Source organism: Euleptes europaea, chromosome 10 (genome assembly GCF_029931775.1).
Source record: "Euleptes europaea isolate rEulEur1 chromosome 10, rEulEur1.hap1, whole genome shotgun sequence".
Lineage (NCBI taxonomy): Eukaryota > Metazoa > Chordata > Lepidosauria > Squamata > Sphaerodactylidae > Euleptes > Euleptes europaea.
The window spans coordinates 34,364,575-34,388,129 of record NC_079321.1 but is presented as its reverse complement, the minus strand read 5'-3'; the positions used below and the strand labels follow the sequence as shown (position 1 = coordinate 34,388,129).

Here is a 23,555-nt window from a genome sequence, read left to right as displayed (position 1 = left end):
TCACAGAGAGAAACTGTCAGTTATGAATCTATTCATCCTTTTGTGTCAGGGTAGGAATGAGGACCCACCCTACTGGAAAGAAACAAAGGGGGATTATGTTGCAGCCAACCATCCCAGAGCCAGTATTTTGGACAGAGAAAGTAAGAAATGAGGGATAGTCAGAACTCAGCACTGCTTTCCTATGTAACGTGATAATAACAACAACAAAATATCCCTGGGATTGCACAGAAAATTTTCTTCAACCTTTTAAAAATCAGAGAATAGGTTAAATGTAAATGAAAAATGTGACTTCAGGCAGGCTTAAGCCCCAGCATCTTTTTTGGGGGAGGGCAGGAACAGATTAATCACTGGATCGGGACCAGTGATTGCTACCTCATTTTCTGGTAGGAGACACAAAAACAAGCCATATTTAGTAGATGAGTCTTTTAAAAATAATTTCCTGGAGATTAATCTGGTAGATTAGGCATGGTGCAGGACATCCATTATCAAATCACCTTGAATTAAAGCAAAATCAAGCAAACTGTAAGGAGAAGGGATTGAGTATAGTTAATAGGGTTATCTATTTTCCCCTATAGGGAGAGATCAGGGAAAACTGCTCAGGGAGAAAGACAGAATTACTTCCAGGGCTACTTTCCTGTCCCAATTTGTCTCCTCTCTGCTTTTTTGCGGGGAGAGGTTGGGACCCTTGGGAGATTCTTCCATGATATCATATCTAGTTTCATCCTAAGGAACAGAACTTCCACATCATGGCTTCCACAAAATCTTGCACTCTAATTTACAGAAATGAAACACTGGGAGCAAGACTGGAACACCACAAGAAAGAGAAGAGACACACTGCTTTGGGCTGCATGTAGTTAAGGTTGCTGCTGTTCTAGGGAAAGCCACAACTGGGAACCGCTAGTATAGTGACAGTTGCATTCTACAGAGAGCTATAGGGAACACCCACCCCACTCACAATGTACGATGTAACTGCTCTCTTCGGCTTGCCAATTATATATAATGTTATGGGGAAACTGGAACAAAAGTGTTTTGCAGGTATGCTGATCTGCTTTACACTGTTGTGCAGCCTGCATCGAGCTGTGACAACCTTTCTCCACAGACACAGAGTACCTACCACCCTCCACACCCTCTGTCCCACACGTTCAGGGTTACTGGTAGGTCAGGCAGTCACAGTTCACTACCCATCTTGCCCCTTTTAAAACATATAGAGAATCATGACCATTTCACATCCAAGGGCCTGAAACATCCACATGCTGCCACCATCTATTTGCATCCACCCATCCATATATATGCATAGGCCAAGATCTTAGTTTGTGTGCGTGTGCATGTCCTTCCCTGAGACAACAAGCCCACAGGATTAAACAAACGAGGAGTTAACTTTTATTTCTGGTTTGAATATAATATTGGAGTAACTAAGGGAAGGGGAAATGTTCCCGTAAGCATGACTGATGCCATTTTTAGCTTGCTTAGCTAAAAGAATGAACTTTTGTACCCCAGGAGTTAGTAGAATAACAAGAAACCTTAGAAGAAGTTCCAGCCAGCTGAGCATAGCTGCTTATCAGTAGACAAGGCCATAAGTCTGTAGAAAAAAATGTGCATAGTAGGCCATTACCTATGAAAGTGGGTTTCCATTACCTATGAAAGTGGGCTTTGGTAGATGACTGGATGCATTACTTTGCTATGTTATGTTAGTGATGGGAAATAACGTGATATAACAACGATGCAAAAAAGGGTGTAAGTATATGTATTCCGAGGAGTGGGATTCAGAAGAATGCTTTGTAACTTTGTAGTTAGGAAGGATTCTTTGGCTATGGCATAATGTTGTCTAAAACGTTTACTGCCTCTGAGTGAACAATTGGATTGTGAACCCCCCTCATTGTGACCCAAGAATTTCCTCTCCTTAAACAGGGGTTACAAAGTGGCTTTTCAGCTGAACCTTTTAATTATATCCCTATCTGGCATTTAGGTTTGTTACAATTTGACTTTTCCAGTCAGCATTAAGCTGCTCTTCTCTACAACTTCACTCTGCCAGACTCACTCCCAACTTCCTTCAACTCTCACCAATATTCCACCAGCTCCCATTGGCCATTCTTAGGGAGAGGCGGACTCTAACAAGAGCAAACCCATTTACATCAAAAACAAACAGCTTCCTCTTTTTTTCTGGTACATTATAGCACTGCAAACACATTTGCCCAACAGCTGTGAAAACTGTTAGGCAAAAGTATGCTTAGTTTGCACTATGGCTAGAGCCCGCAACACCTCCGCATGTGAATTATTTTTTTTAAACAAAACACAAGCCATATGCCTCTACGTTTATGATGTAATTAATCCAGATTTGTCAACATGGAAGTGTCAGACTAGGTTTATTGTTCTGCCACTTCATAAATCTAATTCTGTTATAAACACAATAGTGGATCACAATAATAACTTTCTAAAAGTAAGGAAAATGCATATACTTCTGAAATTTGGAAATCATTACTTTGTTAAGGTAAAAGTGCCATTAGTTTGAAATGCAATACTCTTAATGACACTAAGGAACATTTCAATTTGTACAATTTATCATCATAATTTCACAAATTATAATTTATCAAATATGGACTAGGCACAAGTTGATATTAAACATTATATGGTTTAAGTCCCCTCCCTTTTTGGCTTCCATCTTTTCGCTCACCAACGAAAATATGAAATAATTTTAATATATTGTTGAGTGTTCTACTTTGTATTCCCTCATATGTTTGAGAAGCCATTTCTAAGACCCATGTCAAATTTCAACTTGACATTAATTTCATGAATGTTTTGTAGGTTTTTTAGTCTAATTAGAGAACATTCTCATCCCTTTTCCTTTGTTTTACGTTCTTAGTCTCTAAATGCATATGTCCCTTCTAAATCAAGTGCATTTAAAAGAGTCTAGTGAGATATTTTAAAAAGGAACTCAAACGAGCAATTATCAAAAAAAGTTTAATTGTTCAAAACAGAAAGATATGCAATTGCATGTTAAGTAATGTACAATATTAATTTACAGGTCAGTCAGATACAGAAAATAAATCTCAGTAAGTTCAAGTACTTTCCATCCAAGAAAAGACGCTTGAAGGATCCTATCTAGCATGGGCTTAGCTAGCTGAAGGGGAACTTTCTCGCCTTCCTCTTCCTGCTGTTCCCTACTGAGGCCCCCCTCAAAATGCATGACTGCAGGGGAAAGTGATTCCTCAGAACAGGAGGGAATTGCCAGAATTGCAACCCCCCCTTTTCCATCCGGCAGAACTCCCTTCTGCAAACTGAAAAAGAAAAACAGGAACAAGGCTGTTTTACATAGCCCAGTTCACAAATCATACTGTTATCACAGTTGCCTCAGAGCAGAACATCAGCACAGCTGATAGTCGCTTGGTGAAGTGGTACCCACGTGCTTTAAAACGATCATCCAATCAGTAGGAAACAAAATGGCTAAAACAACAATATATTGATTAGGAAAGATATTTTTTGCATCTTAACATTTTGACATGGTTGCTGAACAAAATCCATGATTAGCCTGGATGCAGAACTGGTACCTCAGTTTTTAAATGTGAATTTATGTACATATAATTGTACATAATACTTCAATACTTGCTCAGAAGAAGCTATTTTACATAGTGGACCACAACAGCAGATTTGGTATGACTGGCATTCAAACAAAAAGTGAACTAATGGATACAGTATACTTGTAAGAGAGGTCAGCACAAAAATACCCCACACTGTGAATGACAACAGTATAGCAGTTCCGAAGAAAATTCCTGAAGAAAAATTGATTCATTTACTTTTCTTATTTTCTTTTCTTGCTTTCCTTTTCTGCTGCAAGGTCTTTAGTTCAGTCATTACATTCAGCGTTTTATAAACCCATGCAATCTGAAAATCAAAGCAAAACATTGACATGTGAAGTGACCGAAAGCTATCAAGTGCCTGCATTTGTAAAGTGACAGATTAGCACTTACCACAATTATGATGGCATTTAGCAGCAAGGGTACCGAAAATATTATCGAAATAAACATTCCTCTTGAATCGAAGTACTGGTGCTTTGAGAACAATCTGCAAAGGAACAGAAAAAAAAAACTCAACTCATCAGCAAAACGTATGCAATGCTACACTGGTAACATATTCTCTAGAGATCTTGTATTATCATCCTTCAAAGTTTTATCAATCGTAAGGAATACACCCATTACACAGTAATATGTGCATACAAATTGTACACCTGTGTTCAAATGATGGGTAAGATGGGATTGAGACAGAGATCACTAGACTGAGGGGTTTAGATGAAATTTAGTTGAGATAAAGCCAAACTCTGTTTCACAGTGGTCTTCAGAGGAATGCAAATGGCATGTTCTTGGTTGCGGTGGGTCACCTGTAGAAGTGATGTATGCACCCTTGAAAATGTAACCCAGCAAAGGTAATAAATGTGCACAGAACAGGTCCCCACAACTCTACCATGTATTTTAGGGAACTGCCAATTTGCATCTTAAAAGGTTATTTTCTTACACCATAAAATATGGTTATAGAATGCAGCCTGCGCAGAAATGTCTTTAAAAGCAAGCCACACACTTCTTTACCACAGCAGCAATTTTAAAGTTATAGGTACTCAGCACCATAAGAAATTGTGCCACTTTAGACCCTAGTGCTTAATTTTACAGTGCATTCCTGAGGCTAGGGACCACCTTAGGAGGCGACATGACCCCTACACTGGCGTCTGTGCCACTTGGGTCATGCAAACTGGCACGGACACTGACGTAGTGCCACTTGTGCTGGGCCTCCTGGATAGCCGCAGCAGCACAGCCCTTGGATGCCAGTTCGGTCCCCTGCCGGCACAAGTCCTTGTGCTGGCATCCCGGTAGGCATTCCCGGGCGTTCTGGGGGTTGGAGCTGACAGTAGGCAGTTCCTAACCCCTTTAAGCCCGGGAACACCCTTTAAACAGCGGTGCTGCGCCAGCTTTTTCCTTTTGTTAACAATAAAACTGTAAAGCACCCATAACAACACACAAAAAGAATGGGAAGAGAAAGATTGGGGGGGGGGGAAGCAAAGCATGAAAATAGCTGAAAGTATTTAGTTAGCAAATGTAAACATTTGTCGTTACCTCCAGTTTGCAGCAGCAGCTTCATTGATGTACTCGGCACAGAACACCAGGATCACTGCAACAGAGAAGGCAATTGCAGTTTTCAAACCATTAAAGGATACTGAACATTGGGCTGTATCCAGTATATGAAACCATAATCAAGCCATCTGTCCTGAACATGACCTGGAGGGACCATAGCTGTAGGGTAAAGCATATGCTTTGCCTGCATAACATCTATGTGCTTCCATAATATGGCATTCAGGGTGGGTTATAAAACCAACAACTAGATAGATCATAAGGTGTTCAAGTATTGCCTGCTGTGGCCCCACTTGGTGGAACGACCTGCCTTACTAGATCAGGAAGGATCCCAGTCCTCTTTCGTTTTGTTGTTCAGGAGGACATTTGCATAAAGGGAATGTGGATCTGGTAAATTCTGCATGCAGGAAGGCACTTTTCATGATGATCATAATGTAGAAATGTTAATTGCCTGTGAAAATTTTAGGTGGTTTTCATTTTCTTCCACCTGCATTGCACAGTGTTTATTATATTGTCTTTATTTTATTTTTCTTTAATTGCGAAATCCAGTTTATTAGATCCTGTAATATGCGAAATCCGGGCTTCTGGATATATTTATAACATTTTTATTTCCCTGTTATTTAACTGTGTAATCCATTTTGAAATGCAACATTCATTGCATTATTACACTGGTCTTTACTGCATTGTTCTTATAACTTGGTAAACCACCATGAGTCTTGACAAGAAAGGCTGACAATAAATAAAGTAAATTAATAAAAATTATAAGCGGCATCAAATAAAACATAGTCCTAATGGAGATACGAATCACAAATAAGTGGTTTTGCACTGCATACTAAACTCTTGCCTGATGTTTTTATTCAGAGCAGGAATAACCTCACTTTTGCTACGTTTTAAGTTTTTCTGATTTGACTTACGCTAGGAACTCCCTCTCCTTAAAGTATCAATTTTCTGTTTATTACATTACATAATAAACTACATAACTTGCAATCCTAGAGATTCAGATTACAGTAAAACAAACAGAAGTGTAGCAATGCTACACCCATGAACTTTAAACTCTTACAACAAAATGAGGTAACTTTCCTGACCGGGGGGCTGGATCCCATAGAAGATTTCCAAGTATGCAGCAGTCCTTGAGCAAGCAGAAGTGCTAAAAAAATTACTCCTTGCTGTCTGCTTGCGCTAAATTAGAAGCATTGTATCTCTGCTGTTTGTGCCGTGTGTGCATAAAATGTTAACATAAAATTAAATGAAATCATGCGAATTAGTGTTGTCAGCCCCCTATAATCTGCGCACCCTTCCTCCCAGTCTGAATATATGTACTACAAGTGTAAACCATGAGCAAGTCCCATGTGTTATAAGGCTAATTATATTGTGTTCAATGTTAATCAGAATACAAACTTCTGATGGTTATGGGTTTCATTTGTTTCCCAAGTTATGACTTGAGATTTAGTATTTCTTTTTAAAATTATTGATGTTTTCATGTGTCAGGCCGGCTTTTGTGTTTTGTTCTGATTGACTGTTCTGTAACTATAATGAATTGTGTACAATCAACATTAGCAGTCATAAAAACTGAGGTTGCATTTTTTTCAAGTAAAGGTTGGCTTTGTTTATCTGAGAGCCCTCTTGTGGTTTAAAGTGATTGCAAATTATTTTTTTAAGTATGTATTTGCCTTGAGTCCTACTTTTGCATTGGGAGAAAGGTGCGATACAACTATTTTAATAAATAAATACTCATGAGCAACAATACCCAGCATATGGTTTAGCAAGACTATACGGATTGGCCAAGAATAAGAATGGCCACATTCATCACTTTTAAGTAAGTCTGGATCCTAATCTAACAGAGAATAAAAATGTCATAAAAATTCTTCATTCATTACTCACTGAGGGAGAGAAAATGTCCTATTTGCAGGCGGTAGTGGTGAAATGAAAGGTAAGTGAGACATAGGCATGCTGCATGGAAGAAGACCAGCCCTATGAGCCATGGTTCAGACCAGTCTGTGTCCTAAGAGTGAAACACAAGAGAAAATACATATTAGGAAACTGTTGTCATTGCAAAAAAGGACCACTTCCCTTTGCTTCATTGACAGGCTCATGACCCCTTTGAAAATTTTCCCCCCATCCTGTCCTCCGGAGCCTGATTAAAGCTTGGAGAATTTGTATGAAAACATGTTTAACAGGCAATTGTGTGTGTGTATCTGGGTGTGTCTTAACCTGGCAGGGGGTGGGGGCGAATCAAGAAACCTAATGTACAAGAATGTTAATTTCCATCTTTAAAATGGTTCTAACTGGAATGCAACATAGTTCACCAAAGACTGACAGTATAATCCTATCATTCCAGTTCATTGTTCTGTGACTTCACTCTAGGCTCATTTTCATTACACTCACCCTGCAAGATGGAAGAAGTTTAGAAGCATTTTCTTAAAGCCAATTCATGGCTGAGATTAGATTTGAACTAGATGCTACATTGATCACATCTCATGGTTTTAGCCACTACCTCGCACTGGCTGTGAGACAAACGTTCTCTTGAATTCCTTCCTGCTCGTGTTTGGTACGCATCCAGTCTTGTTTTCGGAAGGAGTAAACACTGAGAAGGTTTTCTACTGTGGCTTCAGCCGTTAGACACAGTTATTTCTGTTTATTCTAATGCTATTGTGATTGTCCTGTTGTTGCTGATAATTGGACAGAGCTTTTCCTGTTGGGTTTTAGATTTCTAAACTTCAGTTGTTTTAACAGTTTTATTGTAACCTGCTATGGGAGCCATTCCAGATGAAACAAAGGCTACTGTAAGCAAGTAAATAAATAAAATTACGATAGTGTAAAATATCACAGAGAAACATGACTCACCACTAGTTCTGCTCCTCCCACCTACTTTACTCCAAGGAGACAGAGATTCACAGGTTTGTTGTAAGGAAAAGTGAGAAGGAAATCCACATATGCCATCCTGAGCTCATTGGAGAAAGGGTGGCATTTAAAAAGTGAATTGTCTCCCCTGACCCCACCAACCACAAAGACTGTAAGTCCAGTTCACATGTTACAGTGAACACATGGAGAAATTCGTATGTTACACTCAGTGCATATCCAGCTGTAACTGAATATTACCCCTCCCCCCCATTAATCAATGTTCTGACCCATTTTTATTTCGAAAGTGTTCGCTCACTGTTTCTTGCCAACAGGTGCACATATAGAAATATGGGATACATGTGCGCCCACCGTAACATGTGAAAAGGGTGTGTGGCATACTGGCATAAGCTGAGCAGAAGGATTACTGTAAAATAAATAGCAGTATAGCAGTGCTACACTCCTGCATCATCCTAGTGGGAGCATTTTCTCCTGTTGTAGCCTTGCCTGTCACACATTTCTTAAGGGTACAGTAACCTAGCCAGAAAGAAGGATATTGTTCTATTCATGAACACACTTGCAGTCCTGGAAAGAAAAGAATTCTTGAGGGGAAAAGGAGACCATTAACTACACCAGAGAAAATTTCACATTATAGAGATAAAAGACACCAGATGGTTCCCCCACTCACCCACAAAAGCCTGTCTGATACTATTGTGCAAGTGAATGAGAAAGAAAACTAAAATTAATCTCCGGCATTGCAAACACTACTACCACATTTTCTCTCTGCTCTCAGCCTTGGAAGGGACCTTTGTGCCTTCTTGTTGCCACAGAGAGATCTGATCAACTGCTGTCTTCCATGTCTTCAACAGGTAATTTCCATTTTGGCAGCGTGCAACCTGACATCAGCACCATTTAAAATCTGTGATGCTGTATATGCTGCTCAGCATTTTACATAGGATGCTTACAAGATTAGGCCCCTAAGATCATGGACTAACACATGCCCCACCCTTTAAATGTCCACTCTGATTAAGAGAACTTGAAAAGGTGTAAACTGTGTTATTTTGGGTTAGTCTCTAAATAAAAGGGTTTGCCCTGATTTGGATGGCCCAGGATAGCCTGATCGCATAAGATCTCAGAAGCTACACCCTCTTGTCTTACTTCCATTGAACGTGTGCAATCTAAGTTCCTTAGAGCTGCCCTGCAATTGCCAAGATGTGTTCAAAATGCTCTGATACGTTTAGAAACTGGCATGATGAAGGTGGAGGAAAGGATTGTCCTGTCCTCGATCTCTCTCTGGCTGAAAATTAACTTCAACCCTAATGGTCTTCTCCCACTGCTCCTATGTGACTCCTTTAGATCCAGATGGGTGATAGCCATAGATGTCAAATTAAACAATTTGGGATTTACACCCCCAGCTTTACTTCAGTTAGGGTGGGAACAAGCTAAATTAATTCTATCCCAAAGGATCAAAGACATCGAGAGACAAACAGATCTAGCAAGGGCACCTCTATTCCCTGCACCCCTCCATACTAAATACATCCTAGCACCAGCAGGCTATCTCCACTATTTAGAGATAAATAATTATAGAAGGGCCTTTACCCTGGCCAGATGTGCAGCCTTACATCTGCTTTGCTTGAGGGGAAATATAAGAAGACACCTTGGGAAGAGAGATTCTGCCCCTGCAAATCAGGGGACTTAGAAACTGTTGAGCATGCCCTTCTGAACTGCAATTTCTATACATTATCCCGTTCGAAGTTTATTGAGCCCCTCTTATCGAGATTGAGACCTGACAGGGCAGGTGAAAGGTTTGAGATGCTCCTACAAGGGGGTAATCCTTCAGGTTGCGAAACTTTGTTTAGCAGCAATGAAAATCCATCGCCTTAGAACAGCGCAATTGACAGATGTGTCCCAGCTGTGATTCTTTTTTTTAAATGTTTTAAAAATGTTTTAAGACTCGGACTGTAACTCTTTGACTGTAAGAATCTATTAGTCCATGCTTTCCGTTTTATCATGTTTTGACTGGTTAAGTGCCGCAAATAAATTATCTATCTATCTATCTATCTATCTATCTATCTATCTATCTATCTATCTATCTCAGAAGCTAAGCAGGGTGGGCCCTGGTTAGTACTTGGATGGGAGACCACCAAGGAATACCAGGGTCATTATGCAGAGGAAGGCAATGTCAAACCACCTCTGTTAGTCTCTTGGCTTGAAAGCCCTACTGGGTTGCTGTAAGTCAGCTGAAACATGACAGCACTTTACACACATAAATAAACGGTTTTACATCTTGTAGTGGCTTGAAATCTAGGCTTAAATACCCACCACACCACAACTTTTACTGGGTGATCTTGGGCCAGTAACCTACACCACAAGGTTATTGTTAGGATAAAATGGAGATGAGGATATACCTAGCTATGGGGACACATGAACACATGAAGCTGCCTTCTACTGAATCAGACCCTTGGTCCATCAAAGTCAGCATTGTCTACTCAGACCGGCAGCGGCTCTCCAGGGTCGCAGGCAGGGGTCTTTCACATCACCTACCTGCCTAGTCCCTTTAACTGGAGATGCCGGGGACTGAACCCGGGACCCCCTGCATGCCAAGCAGATGTTCTACCAGTGAAACAGGCGGGCCAGGAGTCCAAAGCTTGATGCCAGACCACCTGCTTTGTTTTTTTTGTTTTTAATAATTTTTTTTTATTTTTATAACATTAAACAAAACAAACAAATACAATAATAAAAAATAAGAAATAATAAAAAAAATACAAAAGAGTATCAATCATATGCTCTTAGTAATACATTCATAATTACAAAATTGTAAAATTCGGAAAACAAAAAATACCCCTTTGACCCTCCACCCACCTTAAAAAGTGACCCGTCACCAGACTTCCCAAGAAGTGTTTTAACAGTTTTTAAAAAATTCCATTAACAGTATAATAAAAAAAGTAATAAAACGTATTTCTATAACTCACTAACACAGACCCCCTGCTTTGCATGCAGAAGATCCCATGCACAAGACAACTGTGTGTGTGTGTGTGTGTGTGTGAGAGAGAGAGAGAGGAGTGTCCAAGGTCAGTTTTTTTGCACTAAACTGCTGTACCTTTAAGAGATTATGACCGACGACAATGCAACCGGGGAAGGCAGCCCGGACAGAAAAGGCCTCGTTCTGCAGAGCATGCAAGGCCCCTTGTCCAGGAAGCCTTTGATCCCCACCGAAGCCAAGGGGGGCCGGTGCTCTTCTCTCCAAAAAGCGGGGAGGGGGCCGTGATTCAGTTTCCAACTGCAAGCAGTTGCCTCCTCCGGGACAGAAAACGTGGCTTGCAAGCCTTTTGGAACAATTGCACGCACGACCCCCTCCCCTCCCCTCCCCTGGCTGCAATTCCCAAAAGGCCATTCCTCTCCCCCCAAGCAAGGAAAAGGGCATGCATGAGTTACCGTCAAGATCCTCGCGACACCGACCGGGACCCGCCCGGGGGCTTCCATGGCCAGAAGAAGCGCGAGGAAGCGTCCAAATCAGCCAAAGAGTTCAACGCGTCTCGCTCTCCCTCCCTCCCTCTCTTCCGGGTGCAAGTTGAAGGCCGCCATAGGAGGGGAAACAGACTCCTGGAGCTTCATCCCCCACCCCCATGCTTGCATTTATCCGCATCGGTTGCCTATTTAGCGAGCAAATATCCGCATCGCTCCAGCGTTCGCACATCTTGAAGGCAGGGCGGAGAGAGTGACTTCTGGCTGCCCGACACCCGCTCTTGTGATTCCCATAGAGAGTGTGCTTTTCAACTCCCTTGCAGTGTAGTACTATCTATTACCCCTATTCCAGCCGGAAAAGAGGAAGACCCAACAAGAGATGGACGGACTCAAAGGAAGCCACAGCTTTCAATTTGCAAGATCTGAGCAAGGCTGTCAAAGATAGGGCGTTTTGGAGGACTTTCATTCATAGGGTCGCCATGCCATTTATTCATGGAAGGTTTTGCATTGGAGTTGCCACTCTCGAGATGCACTTTCCCCCCATCCCTATTCTCAAAACTCAACAATAAGCCGCCATGCAGAGTTTTGAGAATTCAGATGGGGGGAAAGTGCATCTATAGACTGATAAATCCAATGCAAAACCTTCCATGAAGCCATTTATTCCTGGAAGGTTTTGCATTGGATTTATCAGTCTATAGATGCACATTTTCCCCCATCTGAATTCTCAAAACTCTACAGGGGGGCTTATTGTTGAGTTTTGAGAATAGGGATGGGGGGGAAAGTGCATCTCGAGAGTGGCAAATCCAATGAGTCGGAAGCGACTTGACGGCACTTAACACACACATTCCAGGTTAGGACAGCAAGGGGACTGGTGGTTTGTGACAGTCCCAGAAATGCCATTTATGCATGGGAGGTTTTGCCTCGGATTTGCCACTCTTTAGATGCACTTCTCTCTCCCCCCCCATCCATATTCTCCAAACTCAACAATAAGCCCCCCTGCAGATAATTCCCAGTGGGTCGCCGTGTTAGTCTGCCTGCAGTAGTAGAAAAGGGCCAGAGTCCAGTAGCACCTTAAAGACTCACAAAAATATTTTCTGGTAGGGTAGGAGCTCATACCCTGCCAGAAAATATTTTTGTGAGTCTTGAAGGTGCTACTGGACTCTGGCCCTTTTCTACCCCCATGCAGAGTTTTGAGAATATGGATGGGGAAAACGTGCATCTAGAGAGTGGCAAATCCAATGCAAAACCACAGCCTAAACCAATGCAACACCGCGTTTGGAGTTTGGAATACACGCATTTTGTTTCTTTAACGTACTTCCCCCCCCCCCCCAGTAAAAAATAATTATTATTATATTGCAGGGAGGGGGAATAGCTTTTCCGGAAGGGCAGCCACGTTACTCTGTTGCAGCAAAACCATGCACAGAGCCCCGTGGCACCTGAAAGGCTCCACAGCTTGATCCGCCACGCAGACCGTGGTCTCCCGCCTTTAAAACGTGGCAAGGCTTCTGTGGTTTCAGGACAGCCGCCCATTGGCCGCCCTGCACGTTCAAGTTGCCACCTTCCCAACAGAGAAGAAGGGATCTCCAGCCGGAAGACTGGATGGGCGCGTCGCTTCGGTCCTTTTATCTCTACGGAGAGAAGCCGCCTCCCCTTCTCGCGAGGATCTCATGAGAGACCTGGAGGGATCTGGGAGAAGAGTGCGGGTAAGAAGAAAAGGGGTTTTCTCTCTCCCCCCCCCCCAACCTCAAATAAAGATAAAAAGAACGCCAGCTTATCTTGTAACCACACAAAAGGCCATTTATTCCTGGAAGGTTTTGCATTGGATTTGCCGCTCTCTAGATGCCCATTTCCCCCCATCTGAATTCTCCAAACTCTGCATGGCGGCTTATTGTTGAGTTTTGAGAATAGGGGTGGGGGAAAAAGTGCATCTCAAGAGAGGCAATGCACTCCGTGGCGCAGAGTGTTAAGCTGCAGTACCGCAGTCCAAAGCTCTGCTCACGACCTGAGTTCGATCCCGACGGAAGTTGGTTGCAGGTAGCCGGCTCAAGGTTGACCCATCCTTCCCAGGTCGGTAAAATGAGTACTCAGCTTGCTGGGAATAAAGGGAAGAGGACTGGGGAAGGCACTGGCAAACCACCTCGTAAACAAGGTCTGCCTAGGAAATGTTGGGATGTGACGTCACCCCATGGGTCAGGAATGAGCCGGTGCTTGCGCAGGGGACCTTTACCTTTTTTAAATAACTGAAGATTGATACATGATTCCCACCACCTTAGCTTACCTTTTCAAAAGGGATAACCTCGTTGTCCTTAAATAGATCTGTGTAATGAGCTATACCGAGCTTCTCCCAGCTATTGTTAAACCTTGTACTTTGATTCTGTTTGTTCATACTGCAAATGCAAGGAGGGAAGTGGTTGGAGCTAATTTGCCTTTTAAAAAACAAATCTCAAAGAGGGGGCATGTTGGAAATGCCGGGAGACAGACGGTTCTTTCTTTCACGTTTGGTGGACATGTCCGAAGTTACAGGTGTATTGGAAAAAGATTCGTGGTGAAACACGGACAATGCTCAATTTAAAACTTAGTCTGGATCCAAAAGCTTTTTTGCTAAGTATAACACCATCAGATTTACCAGCGAGATTCAAAGACTTGTTTAAATATGCTACGACAGCAGCGAGAGTGGTGCTCACGAGGAGATGGAGAAAAAAGACCTTACCAGAAGTTGACGAATGGAAAGAAAAGATGTCAGGTCATTTTGACCATGTTTACATATTCTATCTGATGAATCTAGTTGACAAACAATCTGCAGAGCAATTCTATGAGAAATGGCTACCATGGCATACTTATTTGTCTCTAAATATTTAGACTTAGCTTTATTCCTTTTCATATGAGCAGATGAGTAGATGTTCTTCATATCTAAGATTATACCTGACTTACTTATACAATGAGTAATTTTTAGAGAAATGATAGCCACGGTATATTTATTGTGTTACTCTTTTTATGTTAGCGGCTGTCTTTCATGTTTAAGAATATACTCGATTTGTTTATTCAATTTTTTAATAATCTTTTAATTGAATAAGACTACGATGAAAGCTAGTATATCGAACTAACTATAATAAGTATAATATTTGTTTTTTGAATGGATAATACCGACCAAAGAAAACACCGCCTATTACAGACAGAAGTGAATTTTTCCCTTTTTCCTTCTGTACCCTATATAAATATAATAAAAGCATTAATTTTTTTACAAAAAAATAATAAAATTCTTTATTATAAAATCTGAATTATAAAATGTTACACAAAATGTGTAATAGTCACAAAATCATAAAATTAAGCTCTATAATATGTTAGATCAATAATTCTGATGCTTTAATATTAAAAAAACAAGGTCTCGGTTTTCTCAATATTGAATTTGTGTCTAGCAACAATGCTATAAGTTCTGATTATATGTTCCAAGGCCCTACTAGAACAATCAATCTCTGTTAAATAGATAACAGTGATTTCAGTATACAAGCTAACTTGATAGTTCCTAAATTCCTTTTATAGTCTCGAACTGGAGTATCGTAATGGCCAGCAGCTCTAAAGATATAGCAAAAAAGCAAGGCAGATAAAGGGCACCTGTGCTTTACTGATAGTTTCAAGAGGAACTGAAATGTTTTGGAGGAACTAAAATGCTAATATCTGTGGCCAAGTTTTTGTTCAGACTGGCTGAGTGACATGTGTTTCCTTTGTTCTAGGTTCTGAATGAGGTCGATTCTTCATAGTGAATGGGTACGAGGTGTGCTGACAGCTCACTTAATATGGCTTTTAGAAGAGGAGGGAATCACAAACAGTGCCTCTCTACCACTTCATCTTCAACTTTGAACTGTCACAAACTTCCAGCACGCACAGGTCGAGCTCACAGTATATGCATGGTGTCTGACTTTTTTTATCCAAACATGGGAGGAGTGGAAAGCCACATTTATCAACTATCACAATGTCTTATAGAAAGAGGACACAAAGTTATCATTATCACTCATGCTTATGAAGACCGCCAAGGCGTTCGTTACCTGACCAATGGACTAAAAGTGTATTATTTGCCATTAAGAGTCATGTACAACCAATCTACAGCAACAACTCTCTTCCATAGTATGCCTCTGCTCAGGTATATATTCGTACGGGAGAGGGTCACCATTGTCCATGCGCATAGTTCGTTTTCAGCTATGGCTCATGACGCACTCTTTCATGCCAAAACGATGCAACTACGAACAGTTTTTACAGACCATTCCCTTTTCGGATTTGCTGATGTCAGTTCAGTGCTTACAAATAAACTCTTGACTGTGTCTCTGTGTGACACAAACCACATCATCTGCGTTTCTTACACTAGCAAAGAGAACACTGTGTTGAGAGCAGCACTGAATCCTGAAATAGTTTCTGTCATCCCTAATGCAGTTGACCCCACTGACTTCACTCCAGACCCATCTAGGTGGGACAGCAGCACAATAACTATTGTTGTTGTTAGCAGACTTGTGTATAGAAAAGGTAATTTTTTTCCAACTTCTGAGTTCTTTTTAAATGCCTGTTTTGCACAATTAATAGTGTTGATAAGATTTTTTGGGTGGAGGGGAGATGTATTTGCATATTGAAATGCCCTTAACCTTTACAGCAGGACGGAGTGGTGATTAAATCCTAGTAGGTGTCCCACTTTACATACAAGTGCAGGGCCTGGTTCAGATGCAGGTCCCTGGGGCTTGCAAGCAACATGGATGGACTGCATGGGTTTTTTGTTTATTTAGGATATTTTCATGCCACCTTTCCAGAGTCCTGCTCAAGGCAGCTTACAATCACAGTAGGTTATCAAGATGAAATCAGAGAAGTCATTGGAGATAAAAAAAACAGTATAAAACTATCCATAAAACAGACCAGACGCAGACCAGAAAGAGTTGGAAAAGGGAAACCTCTAACTAAAAGCCTGGTTGAAAAGAAACATTTTGGCCAGGTGTCTAAAAAACTCGTAAGGTAGGCTCCCGGCAAGCCTCAAGGGTGAGGGTGTTCCACCAGCAATGTGCCTGATTGAGCTGATACTTCTATGCGAGACTTATTTAATGAATGCTTTTGGTAGGCAGGCACCCGCCTAGAGCATCAAGAACGAACTAGGGGTGTAGACAGGAAAGACCTGTAGAAAATGATACCTGCAACCTTGACCTTGTGTATGTATAAGAACTCGTAACTCCATTTAGGACCTGTGTGTGCAGAGATTCCTGTAATAGTTGTGAATCCATGTCTAGCACCTTTTCCAGCTAGACCAAACTTCTCTTTGGGAGCCTTTGCTTTTACTTTCCTTATAGTTCTGGTGATGCTGCACTGTTTATAATCCTCTGTTTTGTACTGGAAGGCTATAATCCTTACCTTCCAAATAAACAAGGATTGGTAAGTGCTTGATGGCAGCAGCGGTTCAAACCATTTGACTTTCGTAGGTTTGTTATTAGCATTCTTCCAATACACAGGCTGGAACAGGTCACCCAATATAAATATCTCAGAACGAAAATCCAGGCATCTGGATCTAAGTTGGCCCAATGTAGCCAATTTGGGGGAAAGGTCAGTCGTTTGATAATAAATTTCCTCCGGATCAAAGGGGCACATTACATTCTAGCAGCACTCAAACTTTATCAGGCGATATCAGCACAAATGCTATATGGAACACAACTCAATTCTTCACCCTCTTGTCTTACTCCCATTGAACGTGTGCAATCTAAGTTCCTTAGAGCTGCCCTGCAATTGCTAAGATGTGTTCCAAATGCCCTGATACGTTTAGAAACTGGCATGATGAAGGTGGAGGCAAGGATTGTCCTGTCCTTGATCTCTCTCTGGCTGAAAATTAACTTCAACCCTAATGGTCTTCTCCCACTGCTCCTATGTGACTCCTTTAGATCCAGATGGGTGATAGCCATAGATGTCAAATTAAACAACTTGGGTTTTACACCCCCAGCTTTACTTCTGTTAGGGTGGGAACAAGCTAAGTTAATTATATCCCAAAGGATCGAAGACATCGAGAGACAAACTGATCTAGCAAGGGTGCCTCTATTCACTGCACCACTCCATACTAAATACATCCTAGCACCAGCAGCCTATCTCCACTATTTAGAGATAAATAATTATAGAAGGGCCTTTACCCTGGCCAGATGTGCAGCCTTACCATCTGCTTTGCTTGAGGGGAAATATAAGAAGATGCCCTGAGAAGAGAGATTCTGCCCCTGCAAATCAAGGGACTTCGAAACTGTTGAGCATGCCTTCCTGAACTGCAATTTCTATACATTACCCCATTCGAAGTTTATTGAGCCCCTCTTATCGAGATTGAGACCTGACAGGGCAGGTGAAAGGTTTGAGATGCTCCTACAAGGGGGTAATCCTTCAACCACTCTTCAGGTTGCGAAAATTTTTTTAGCAGCAATGAAAATCCGTCGCCTTAGAACAGCGCAATTGACAGATGTGTCCCAGCTGTGATTCTTTTTTTAAAATGTTTTTAAAATGTTTTAAGACTCCGACTGTAACTCTTTGATTGTAAGAATCTGTTAGTCCATGCTTTCCGTTTTATCATGTTTTGACTGGCTAAGTGCCGCAAATAAATTTATCTATCTATCTATCTATCTATCTATCTATCTATCTATCTATCTATCTATCTATCTATCTATCTATCTTCTTCCAATACTGGTCTGTTTAAAGCTATTTCTATGCTTGCTGTGGCCATGAGCAAGCCATACCATTATGAAGGCTTTGGGGTTCTTGACCCACAGCTATTGAACAGACAGTCCCAAGTAGGATTTCAGTCTTCTTATTAAACCCATCGACTTCAGTTGATTTAGAAAAGTTAATCTGTTTAGGATTGCACTGTTCGGAGTTCTGGTGCAATAGATATTAGTAATGGAGCAAAGCTGAGCTCCCGTGTTGGTAATATGTCCTTTGGGGACTGTGTCTTTAAAAAATGGTAAAATTCTAGATTTCAGCAAACATGAATGATAAATCTGGAATCTAGCATTTACTAATAATAATTCTCTGCTTTATTTATGGTTTTGAAATTTTAAAATGTCAAGAAATATACTTATTAAAAGCCACCATTTCCTGTTTATTCTCTCTCTTATATTATTGGGAAGATGACTGATAATTTTACTAAAACAACGAACTTGTTTTAAAATTATCCCCCAGGTATAGACTTGCTTAGTGGTATAATTCCTGAGCTTTGTCAGAAGTATCCAAATTTACACTTCATAGTTGGGGGAGAAGGACCGAAGAGAATTGTGTTGGAAGAAGTACGAGAAAGGTACCAGCTTCACGACAGGTATGTCCCCGTGTGTACATTTTGATATTGCTGGATTAATTGGAAGTGGCAAAGGAAGAGTGGAAAGTTGGAGTTGGGGAGGACTATGAGATTGAGATACATGTGATAGATCGTGTCTTTTGCATATAATTGTCATAATGCAGCCAAACGCTAAAAACAATATTCTCAGTTTTAGGAATCTTGAATCAGCTTTTAAAGTGTCAAGTATAGTGTTAAAAGTGTTTGAGATTATCTTGGTGTGGATCCTATGAACAAGCTCACTGTGTGCTAGATGCTTCCTTTTCTGCTGAAACTTCCATTTACACAAGGGCCTATTGTAAACAGCGTAAATATCATTGGTATAAACCGTGTGAAGACATATTTTCATTGCTTAGAATGTGATAGTGTGTGGCTGAAAATGCCAGCAAAACCCTAATATGGAGTTTTGGTGAAGTAGTTGTGGAATACTGGTTCACTCATGCATCTGTGTTCATTTTTCTGTGCTTCTGGGCATGGAGTAGGGGTTACTGGGTGTGTGGGAGTGGGAGGAGGTAGTTTGGAATTCCTTGCATTGTGCAGGGGGTTGGACTAGATGACCCTGGTGGTCCCTTCCAACTCTATGATTCTAAGTGTGCAATATTTAAGCACAATCCAGCCAAAATTAAACACTTTTACAGTGCAATCCTGTTTTGGTCCTTAAAATCAATGGATGTAAACAAGTAGCTGCATAGCATTGCACTTTTAATGTCCTTTGATTTCAGTAAGGCAGTTAAACATATCTCTCTTCCATTGAAATTGGAAGAGGAATACTGTTGGCTGAATTTCACCCACTATGAAATGCAGTAGTGCCAATTGGAAAGGATTATGTTTGAGATGAGACTTCTATCGGTGGTAATTGAGCCAAGAAGTCTCATAGATTCATCTGATTGAACGCTGCAGTCATAAGTGATGAATATAATTTTGTAAACCATCTCTTAGTTCTTTATAGCTGGGGTAAGAGCTTGTGGGACAACTAGTCCAACTCTCTTCACTGATGCTGGCTGACTATAAATGATATGTACTTACCTAGCTTTTCCTTGAAAACCTCAGAGGGAAGAAAATCTGTGGACAGCTTGTTCTGATATTCAGTGGCTTCTGCTAAATGCACTTAAAATTAATCGGGGTTTTTCATAAAAAGCATGCTTAAATCTGTTCCACTGAAATCTGTGAAATGTATGCATGTTTGACTTTGGCTTGGATCGTGTTAAGAAGCCTTTTTTAAAGATTACCTTTTTAACAAGATGCTTTTTAAATTGCATGCAGGGTTCGTCTCTTGGGAGCTTTAGAACATCAGGATGTCAGAAACGTCTTAGTCCAGGGACACATTTTTCTCAACACCTCTCTCACGGAAGCTTTTTGCATGGCAATTGTGGAAGCTGCCAGTTGTGGTTTACAGGTAAAAACAAGTGTAACGTTTTTCTGAAAAGTGGTTGGATCATTTTGTAATGGTGCAATACAAAAATTAAAATTCGAACACATCATCTGAGAACTTAAAAGCATTTTACGAAGATGCTACAAATTCTCCAGAAACAGAGATGTGATTTGTGTGAAAAGGCTATGGAAGCCTATTACTTCCCAGTTCTCTGTATTAATTATCTAGGAGTTTTCAGTAGTTGACTTCTTATTCAGGAAATATAGATTATTGTGATTTTTGATTATTTTTGTTGTCTCTGGCAGTTACTTGGAAAGATACATTTATACAGTCTAAACATTAGCTTCTTTTTTGAAGAAAATGCCCTGGCTACTATAGGCATTTTACAGCCATGGCAATTTGCATGAATTTTAGTTTGTAATATAAAGGATCACTTTCTAAAACTAGACAGACATAATAAATGTGAGGTTCTGAAATGATTACAAAGGTTAATTGTGAACAGTAGGAATTATAGCAGTCTTTCTTAAGAGGGTGTGGGGAGCATATAAGAGGATGACTTACAAATCTAGAAGGGATTTGGGACTGTGTAGACTTAGGCAGCCCCTTCTCTTCACTCCCAAAGGCTTCTGACAACCAACAGAATTATTTTGTAGCCGCCGTGACAAAATATCCTATATTTCTACCTAAGTGCCTTAAAAAACTGGCAGACGGCAAATAGGAAGCAAGCCTATAATTAAATTGGTAGCCATTGGACGCAAGGGTCTCCTTGAATGTATGCTGGAGATTTGTTTGTTCGTTTGCTTATTTGACTTTTATCCCACTTTCCCAACAAATCGGACTCAGAATGGCTCACAATATTCCTATATGCAGCTTCCCCCCGTCCATCTTTGTCATGCCTAACTTCCTCTTCTTTGTCTCCTGCTTCATTTCATTGTTGTTCTTGTTTGCTTGGTTTCATCCTGATGTTTTTCATCTGGGCCAAAGGGTTAACACACTAAGGCCAATGCATCCCCCAGCCATGTATTATGTTCTATTAGGTGATATCCATACTCTGTATTTGCAGATCTAGGCTGGGTCCTGTTATAGTCCTGGTAACTACTATCCATGGCTGGTGGACTATGCTGTGCTTGGTAGAGAGACTGGCAATCATATTCTATTAAAACAGCACAAACATCTTAATGGCAAGCTGATGGAAAGGGTCAGAAATGTGAAAAAACATTAGTCATTTTTTTAAAGCTACAGGGGAAAGGTAGAATGGAAAAAAAGGAAACTAATTAATACATACTAGGTTTGCTGTGATCGGTGCTGTTAGTAAGAGAGCACATATTACAGGATTATTGTGATGTAAGTACCCAGAAACCTTGTATAATTATGTCACTGCTGCTTATCTTTACTTTTAAATCGGAAGTAAATTTGGCTGTTAAGGTAGCCTTTCCTGCCTCGTAACAAAGGGTTCAGGTCCTTTACGTGAAATGAATAACTATATCAGTAATTTCGTGCAGTTGTATCAATTACCCAGGATTAATTATCCAACCTTTGTAAAAAACATTTTTTTTCTGTTGTCCCAGGTGGTGAGCACAAGAGTTGGTGGGATTCCTGAGGTGCTACCAGACAATCTTATAATTTTGTGTGACCCTTCAGTGAAGTCTTTGTGTAATGGATTGGAAAAGGCTATAACCCAGCTGAAGTCAGGATCATTGCCATCTCCAGAAATCATACATAACCAAGTTAAAACTTTTTATACTTGGAGAAATGTTGCAGAGAGAACTGAAAAGGTAGGTAAATTTTCATACCCTGAAATTCATTTATTAGTTCTAGACCAAGGGTGTCAAACATAAGGCCCACTGGCTGGATCCGGCCCCTTGAAAGCTCTTATCCGGCCCACAAGCCAGTTGATGCAGCCCCCGCCCCCCGTCCCGATCTGAGCTGGCGAGGCATGGCCCGGCCCGACCAAGTGACATTTATGTCACATCCAGCTCTCGTAACAACTGAGTTCGATACCCCTGTTCTAGGCCTTCATTTTTAGTGAATTCCACAGACCAGGTGAGTATATTAAGTGAGATGAGGTGTGCAGGGACTGTAAATACATTGTGCATTTTAAGTGATGACTTGTTGCATGATATACCAAATATGTTTCTCCAATTAATTATGTCACTGAATAACTTTGAGGCAATCATTAAAATTTCTTCACTTAGAATCTTTTTCATATCTCGTTTCCTTGTGTATTTTCTTAAAGTGGGTATTCTTTAACTGAATATCTTAGGCTGGATTCACACACATGGCACTGTGCCCTGTAGGATGGGGAATTTCCCTGAAGGACACATTTTGAGGGACAAGGAATTATCCTTGCAGAATTGTGTTGAGGCCTCCATTAAGCCCTAAAGACTCATGTGGATACCTATAAGGGGTTAAGTTATTATAATCAAATCAGCATAGAATGTTATCCTGTCTTGTCAGGTAATACAGTTTAAGTGCTGAGGAGGCATCTGATGTGTATATGTATGTTTTTCTTTCTTAGGTGTACGACCGAGTGGCAGGTGAAATAGTATTGCCTATGGGAAAACGGCTTGACAGACTCATCTCTCATTGTGGCCCTGTGACTGGTTCCATTTTTGCTCTTCTTTCCGTACTAAGCTTCCTTTTCCTGATATTCCTGAGGTGGCTGACACCAGATTACCTTATTGATGCTGCAATAGATGCCACGGGCCCTTGTGGGGCATGGACTCAACAGAAGTTCCGCAAAAAAAGAGGAACTTTAAATTCAAACTCTTAAAAGCATGCAGAAAATTGAAAGTCAGGACTTCTTTCTCCAAGAATGTTTTAGTGTTGGCTGGTAGAATCATTTTCACAGACATTTTCACATTTATAAATTATTGGACAACATTTATTATTTGTTGAGAAGAAATTTGGTAAGATCTGCTACCTCAAATTAGCATTGTCTGAAATGGATATACCTGCTTGCTAAGATCTGCAATCGTATCTGTTCACTCCCTACTCCCCACCCCGGGATTATTTTGTATAAATGGACATCATAACAATGGTGATCGTTAATAAGACATGAGCAGAAGTAAGGGGAAACTAGGTGAACAGATGGCATTCTTTATTAGTTTTCCCTTGCAGTATTTTAATTTGTCTCCTTTCAGTTTTGGAAAGAAGTACAGTAGTAAAAGCACAATGGTATTAGAGTTGAGTCCGTATTAGGCTTGATTTGCAGTTCATACTTTTAAAAACATGATGAGGGGAATGTACAAAAGACGGCCTCCTCGGTCAGCTATGAAAATAAGATACATGTCTCCAACAGTTTCTACGATCCTCTCTATATTCACACCTCTCCTGTATTCAAGCTATATGAAAATGTGCACTCTGGGGCATTTTTGTGCTTTCCTGTGTTTATATAGGAAACATGAAAAGACAGCAAGAAAAGAGGAAGACCCAACAT

At 40.7% G+C, this 23,555-nt stretch overlaps 2 protein-coding genes across 2 annotated transcripts; one reads left to right on the top strand and one right to left on the bottom strand.

Moving 5' to 3' along the window:
* Positions 1–3,722: 3,722 nt before the first annotated feature.
* TMEM18 (transmembrane protein 18) lies at positions 3,723–11,435 on the bottom strand. The gene is made up of 5 exons (XM_056856733.1): positions 11,388–11,435; positions 6,996–7,116; positions 5,100–5,154; positions 3,966–4,059; positions 3,723–3,879 (listed from the first exon to the last, which is right to left on the bottom strand). The coding sequence occupies exons 1-5, from the start codon at positions 11,433–11,435 to the stop codon at positions 3,784–3,786; spliced, it is 414 nt and encodes a 137-aa protein (XP_056712711.1). The 3' UTR covers positions 3,723–3,783.
* A 3,743-nt stretch (positions 11,436–15,178) lies between these two features.
* PIGA (phosphatidylinositol glycan anchor biosynthesis class A) lies at positions 15,179–22,891 on the top strand. The gene is made up of 5 exons (XM_056856509.1): positions 15,179–15,932; positions 18,594–18,726; positions 20,008–20,140; positions 21,685–21,891; positions 22,635–22,891. The coding sequence occupies exons 1-5, from the start codon at positions 15,179–15,181 to the stop codon at positions 22,887–22,889; spliced, it is 1,482 nt and encodes a 493-aa protein (XP_056712487.1). The 3' UTR covers positions 22,890–22,891.
* The last annotated feature ends 664 nt before the right edge of the window (positions 22,892–23,555 follow it).

Bases quoted from the DNA above. Each gene is read 5' to 3' on its own strand.
- PIGA (XM_056856509.1), top strand. From the start codon at position 15,179: ATGGGTACGAGGTGTGCTGACAGCTCACTTAATATGGCTTTTAGAAGA. The intron at 20,141-21,684 runs GTAAAAACAAGT...CTGTTGTCCCAG, and splicing joins CTGCCAGTTGTGGTTTACAG to GTGGTGAGCACAAGAGTTGG. The intron at 21,892-22,634 runs GTAGGTAAATTT...TTTCTTTCTTAG, and splicing joins TTGCAGAGAGAACTGAAAAG to GTGTACGACCGAGTGGCAGG.
- TMEM18 (XM_056856733.1), bottom strand. From the start codon at position 11,435: ATGGAAGCCCCCGGGCGGGTCCCGGTCGGTGTCGCGAGGATCTTGACG. The intron at 4,060-5,099 runs GTAACGACAAAT...GTTCCTTTGCAG, and splicing joins GCTGCTGCTGCAAACTGGAG to ATTGTTCTCAAAGCACCAGT. The intron at 3,880-3,965 runs GTAAGTGCTAAT...TTTGATTTTCAG, and splicing joins TAAATGCCATCATAATTGTG to ATTGCATGGGTTTATAAAAC.